General features: G+C 45.7%; 1 protein-coding gene across 1 annotated transcript; it reads left to right on the top strand.

Moving 5' to 3' along the window:
• The first annotated feature begins 2,363 nt into the window (after window positions 1–2,363).
• Window positions 2,364–3,352, top strand: LOC109787519 (BTB/POZ and MATH domain-containing protein 1-like). Its single transcript, XM_020346062.1, has 2 exons — window positions 2,364–3,102; window positions 3,195–3,352. Exons 1-2 carry the CDS (start codon window positions 2,364–2,366, stop codon window positions 3,350–3,352), a joined length of 897 nt encoding a protein of 298 aa, XP_020201651.1.
• The last annotated feature ends 3,724 nt before the right edge of the window (window positions 3,353–7,076 follow it).

Raw genomic sequence — 7,076 nt, 5'->3', positions numbered from 1 at the left:
ATTATTGCCTCTAGGGCATATTTCCTTCAAATAGTTGTTTTTCTCTAAATGTTTTCAAGTAGGTAATTTAGAAGACCATTATCGGACCACAAACAGGAGGTAACTAACATTGACGCAAAGTTCATCACGTTTTCGGAAAGAAGTTATTCGAGCTAAAACGGCAAAAAGTGGTCTTCACCCATGCTAAAATCTTTAAATCGGGGATGTTCTTACCACCCACACTCTCTTTCAACAACTGCATTTTATTTTACCTTTTCATGATTTTCCCAAGCTTAGGCCCTGTAGAAGTCCTAAGATTGGAAGATTATCTTTCATAGTATTAGCGAGGCTTGTGTAGCACTTAATGGTGATCATACCCGGCAATCAAACTATCAACCCTATGAGGAGGGAGCGTGAAAAGTACACTTATTACAAGGTAAAATCAGTGACCGTTTGATTTTTTTATCACTACATTTAGTATATGCTTAAAGTTTTTGGAAGTACAAACACAAAGAAAAAAATGATGGCTGATGACTTTTGTAGCACATATGTTATTCCAAAAAGATATAAACATGCAAGTTTCTATAAGAATATGACATGAGCATTATAGAAGTTGTAGATATGTTTAGGACAAATCTATCTACATCACCAAATTCAGTCGGTATCATGCCTCCAGATAGGTGTGGGAACTCACCGCCATGGGTAACCATACAATGGAGCTCGAAACAGGAGTTCTCTATGGCGTCAGTGTGTGCGTCATGCTTTTAAGGGATCGGACGGCCAGGGAGGGGGGAGTTTTCTTTCCATGGGTTGCCTGACAGATGCCTAACGCTGCTCAAAGTTAAAAGGCAATTGTAGAATTTGGATTGATCTTTTCAATCGCACCTAATTATGATGAAACCGAGAGGTCACTGCTACCTTTTGTTCCGGTCTTGACTGGAATAGAGCTATCAGTTAGATTACTCGTGTGGATACGCACAGGAAGCAATTGTAGCTACAAGGCAAAAAAGAAGAAGAAGAAGAAGAAGGAAGCAAGTGTAGTCGTCAGAATCCAGAGCCAAGGGGCGCGGGTCCCAACGGGCCGGTACCGTTCCAATCGAATCGAAAGGCCGGTCGCTTTCTCTCCTTTGACCCAGTTTCCAAGTTCGGTTTTGTCTGAATCTTTGTGAAAGAATAAGCGGTTCGCCAGCAGCTACATCCACGCGCACGACGATCACTCTTCACTTTTCCGCTGGGAGCTCCAAGCGTTGCCATTTTCTTTTTGCATGTTAAAGATATATTTGGGTTACTTATATTTGGTACTCCCTTTGTAAACAAATGTAAGAGTGATCGAAGGGAGTAAACTAAACACTCTTATATTAGTTTACGGAGGGAGTAGTTTGTTAGAATTTATAATCCGTCTCCTGCCTTATCTTCAGGAGAGTTTTTTGCCTTTCAAGTCCAAACTTATCGATTGGTGTCACAACCGTCGTCGAGTCTTCTTCTCTGCTGGCTCTCCGACTTCTCCGATATTACGTACAACTCGTGCATGTCCCCGTCTCCACATGTCCAATGCTGGCAATACCGATACGTGCCTTCATCCACAACGCGTCCCCGGGCCTGGCAAGCCTGGTCGACGCTTCGTCAACTTTTTCTTCGTCCGTCTATGCATGTGCGGTGCTCGCAACACCGATGCGTGCCTTCGTCTATGATTTGTGCCCGGTTCGGCACACCCGATGCAACGCCTCGTCAACACCATCCTCCTTCCGGCGCACCACTACCTCGATGCCACTGCGTCCATGACTAACTCAGCGCCTCCTTGCACCCGCGGCTCCACGGCGTTTTCCTCGACACCGGCTACCCCGACTCGACATCGACCACGACATTCTTCGCACAGCTACCTTGACTACGGCTACACCACCCTACACTCTCGGCTACCTCGACATCGGCACAAAGGGCTATCATCCGCTTGAGCAACTCATCGGCTTCCTCTACAGTCAACGCGTCTGCAACGCGACACCGTCCACGACACTCCCGGTACGACTAGGGGAGGATGTCAGCCCATCGGCTGCTATTCTCTCCGGTCTGACCGTCCACGACGCTCTTGTTGTCTGCGACGCTACCGCTACGATTGCGGGGGATGTTAGAGATATATTTGAGTTACTTGTATTTGGTAGTTTAGGATTTGTAATCCGTCTCTTACCTTATCTTCAGTAGAGGTTTCCTAACCTTTAAGTCTTGTATTCAATATATACTTGCCCTCAGACTCAATAACACAATCCATCATATTCCACAACAATCCCTCTCTATCCCTTCTAACACTACATATATAGACCGGGATTGGGATCCTGCTACTGAGACGCTCGATCACTATTCGCCCTATCCAAGGAGTAGTACATGCCAACATGTTCGACTCGGGGGTTCTCGTGCCGTTCAAACTTCACTATGAGGAGACGAAGGAGCTTTCCCCCGGCGACATCGTCCACTCCGAGGTCGCCTACGCCGGGGGACACCGCTGGAGGATTCGATGCTACCCGCAGGGAAAGAAGAAGGCCGACAAGCAGGGCGAGTACATCTCGATCTTTCTCGAACTCATGAGCAAGTGCAAAGGCGTCAAGGCCATCTTCGAGGCTTTCGTGGTGGACAAGGACGCCGAGCCGTTTTCTTCCCATGCAGAGCGGTGCGTGCAGGTTTACCCGCCGGAGGGATTCGATTCCTGGGGGTGGCCACAGTTCGCGAAGCGAAGCGATCTCGAGTCTCAATACGTGGTGAACGGGTGGGTCACGATTGTATGGGGAGTTGTAGTCGTGCGCGATGACTCCATAGCCGTGCCGTCCTCTGACATAGAGAACCATCTTGGCCGCCTCCTCGACTGCGGCGACGGTTCTGATGTCTCCTTCGTCGTCGACGGCGAGACGTTTCCGGCGCACCGGGCCGTGCTCGCTGCCCGCTCGCCGGTCTTCAAGGCGGAGCTCTTCGGCTCTATGGCGGAGTCCACGATGTCGCGCGTCACATTGGAAGACATCGACCTCGCAACATTTAAAGTTTTTCTTCGGTTCATCTACACCGACGCCCTGCCCGGAGATGACGAGCTGGAAGACTCGCTACTGAGATGTATGAGCGTCTGCTTGCCGTGGCCGACAGGTACGCCATGGATAGGTTAAAGCTCATTTGCGCCAAAAAGCTGTGGGATGGTGTGACTGCGGACAACGTTGCTGCAACTTTATCTTGTGCAGAAACGTTCATCTGCTCGGAGCTGAAAAACAAGTGCATTGCTTTCTTTGCTGAGGAGAAAAACTTCAGGGAGGCCGTGCTAACAGATGGTTTCGTGGGGCTGGTTCAGAAGTTCCCATCTATTATTTCCGAGCCAAGGGAGAAGCAGTCTAAGAACTAGAAACATATCATGTCCAGTCGTCCATGTATTTCAAATTTACGGTTCGGGTGTTCATGTCTGGTTTATAATTATGTGGTTGAAAAACCCCGTGTTCATCAAGTGGCGTGAAGGATCGCGCTGAATCAGTATCCTATTACTTTGATGTCAATTTATGCCAATGTATTTGAATTTTTTGATTCAAGTGTTCATGTCTATGTCAAATTACTAAGTACACATGTTGCATTATTGCCGGAATAACCAGTATGCCCCTTCCCCGGCCACCACTGCTTGGTATCCACACGTGATTGTTTTGACAAAACGCGACACGCTCACCGTAGAATTGTCTGTGCCGATTGTATTTGTATCCATAGCTAGAGCGTAGATGACAATTTCATCTATGCGCAGATTCACTTTAGTTTAGTTAAATGTGCGTGACTATTTTTTTTCTTTCAAATTGCTAAAAATCTAACATCGGACTTTTAAGCATGGTAAATCAAGCATTTCTCGATAGCAAATTAAGTGCTGCAAGCATTACAATTCTCTGCAGCAAGCATGGCAAATCCTGACAAAGAAGACTGAACATGTCAGGATTTGCATGCTTGTTGAAAGGAATTGCCAAGCTCGTGACGTGTAGTTTGTCATAAAAAAGCATGATTTGCCATGTTTAAGAATTGGACCCTCTTATCTGGCACCCGTTCATTGGGAGGGGTTGCATTTACGAATGTTTTGATGCCAGTTTTAGTAGCCGTGGGGTGAATAGTTAGCCGTGGGGTGACAGTCTCTTCAAAACAACATGATATTTTTGGAGCGAAGGCTCAAAACTTTCATCCTCTCAGAAAATGTCATATTGTTACGAAGAAACTGTCACCTTGTTACGACCAAAACGACCAGGGTAAACGTTTAAAATGCCATGCTCTCCTAGTGAACGGTCGTCAGTTAGCTTTTCTGTAAAATTTGACATCAAATTTATAGTGTGGCCTTTTTTTAGTTGGATGTACGTGTCTATATAATTGAACTTCGATCCATGTTCCGTTTGCACCGAGTGTATATATGCTGGCTGAGACAATTTAATAGAAATGCTAATTAGCAAACGTCCGCTAGGAGGGATGACAAATTGAATGTTTGATGACAATTTTATTGTGGTAAAGATGACAATTTTAGTTTACAAGCACGATAAATTATTATTTTTGAACACTGTACACATGCAAAGCGCTCATATACATGTGTATACATTCATCCATATGAACGCACACATGCATACGCTACCGATGAGCACATTCGAGAGACTGAGCCGGCATATCATCTTAAGATTTACGAAGTCACCGTAGGCGCCTCGTTGTTGACGAAAACGTCTTCTCCCACTGAAAGTGTATCACCGAAAATCCTAAAATAAATCCAAGGATAGTGCAAGCACTAGGACTTGAACCCTGATGAGTTAAAAATACCACTGTCCATCTAACCATCCAACCACAAATTGGTTCGTCAAGCACGACAAATTACGAGAAAAAAATAAACTGAATTGGATTTATCATGTTCGGTCATCCTCGACAAACATAATTTGTAATGCAAATCATTTGTATTTGCCATACTTCTGAACCAACGTTCGTTGGAAAGAAGAGGTCAACACGCTATTTTTTAAGGGACACGTAAACGGCTGTGAATTTTCTATTTTTTTCGTAGACCCGTTCGTTCAAAACATTTATCTCTTAGACCGTGTATCCAAATCTCGAATCATTTTCGCCATTGGATTCCTCGCACTGAGATCTTTAAAACTAGATCCCATATTGATAGATTTTTATGAACTTTTTTGCACACAAAAACAGGCAAAAGAAATACTGAACGAAAAAACCACATCAATAGCACTTTTTTTTTCCTTTCCAAATGTAGTTCACGAGAGGCACGGAAAAAATCCATGCTCTCGCGGAAGCAAACCCGTGCCTTTTGCGGAAGAAAAATAAATAAAACGTGTTTCTTTACCATTTTCTGAGAGGCACGGCCGTGCCTCTCATGAAAGCAAATCCGTGACTCTTGCAAAAGGAAAAGAAAAGAGAAAACATGTTTTTTTCGTTTACCGGTCGTGCCTCTCGCGGAAGCAAAACCATGCTTCTCGCGAAAGTAGAAAGAAAACGCGTTTATTTTTTCCGTTTCCGAGAGGCATGGCCGTGCCTCTCGCGGAAGCAAAAGAAAATAAAGGAAACACGTTTTTTCGTGTAAATTTTTTTGACATTTTTTTGTCGAAAAGCTAAGAAAGAACGATGAAAAACTGAAAAATAAAAATAAAAAAAATTCTAAAAAGCTGAAAACGCGTGTGAAAAAATAATAATAATAAATTCAAAGAGAGCGTCCACAACGCGACTCGTGGCGACTGTGCTCTCAGCCCACTCTAAGTGACCCATGAGGAGGCTTTCGAAGGAGCGCTCCTCAATTAGCCACGTTCTTTTAGAATCAATCAATTAGCCACGTGAACACAGTAAAAGTTTCTCCAGGAAGTTTTCTCGTTAGTACGCGCATGCGTTTGGGCTGCAAAAAACATTACTACTAGCCCAGCCCAGCAGGGTGCCCAGCTCGCTCCTGCGATGAGCCAGCATTAGAAAACCGTTTTTGTAGAGTACGCCAACAGCGTACCTTAATTTTATAAAAGAAGAGAGTAATCGTCACTTACAAGAATTACAAGAATGGAAAAATAAATTTCAAAGAGAGACGCACACCCTAACACACCCAACTAGCTAGCCTATGCCTACACTCTCACAAAACGATCCATATCCTCCTCCACCCAGGCCCGCCAATCTCCATTCTTTGAGCTCCGCAATGATGACAAGTGCCAACTCTGACACAGTCCTCTGCTGGTTGATCCGGTGGAAGACTCTGGCGTTGCGCTGCTTCCAAAAAGCCCAAGTGGTTGCTATGATCACCGTGTCAAAACCGCGCTTGTAACCTTTCCTGAAGTTAGTCCTCGTGGTCAGCCACCACTCTAGTAAGGTGTCTACCGGTCTAGGGGTACTGTCCCTCAAGCTCAACGCCTCGAATATGAAATGCCACACTTCCCTAGCATAGACGCACTTAATGAGAATGTGCTCCTCATTATCTTCGTCTTGAAGACACGTGAAACAAGGGGACGGAGCATTCTGGAGTCCGTGCCTAGCTCTTCTGTCCGACGTCCAGATCCGGTGTTGCACTGCCAAGCACACGAAGATTTTACACTTCAGGATAGCCCAACTTCTCCAAATGCAAGTGGCGTAGGGAGCCCTCTCGGCACCTTGGCAAAGCCGAATATAGGTGGACTTTGCATAATAGGATCCGGACGGGTCTGCCGGCCAAGAGAAAAGGTCGTCTCTGGTGGGATCACGATTGATCGTACTGATCGCAAGGTTAAGATGCAAGAGCTGCATGTGGCCTACAAAGTTTAACTCTCCGCTGATATCAAGTAACCATCTCCCCTCCAGTAAACCTTCCTCGACCGTGCGACGGTTGATCGTGCGTGTGTCCACTAAAGCATGAATGAGCGGCGCAATGTCCTTAATCACAAAGCCATGAATCCATCTATCTCTGCAAAACAAGACCTTGTTGCCCTTCCCCACCGAGATGTGCACCATGCTATCAAACACCTCCCGGGCCTCTCTGTCAACCGCCATGGGTAATCCTTGCCATGGCCTGTCAGGATCCGTCCTTTGTAGCCACTCCCACTGGACTCTCAGGGCCAGCCCTTGTAACTGAAGATTGCGAACACCCTAACCGCCAAGCCAAG

Source organism: Aegilops tauschii, chromosome 7 (assembly GCF_002575655.3).
Source record: "Aegilops tauschii subsp. strangulata cultivar AL8/78 chromosome 7, Aet v6.0, whole genome shotgun sequence".
Classification (NCBI taxonomy): domain Eukaryota; kingdom Viridiplantae; phylum Streptophyta; class Magnoliopsida; order Poales; family Poaceae; genus Aegilops; species Aegilops tauschii.
This window is presented reverse-complemented; position numbering and strand designations above follow the sequence as displayed.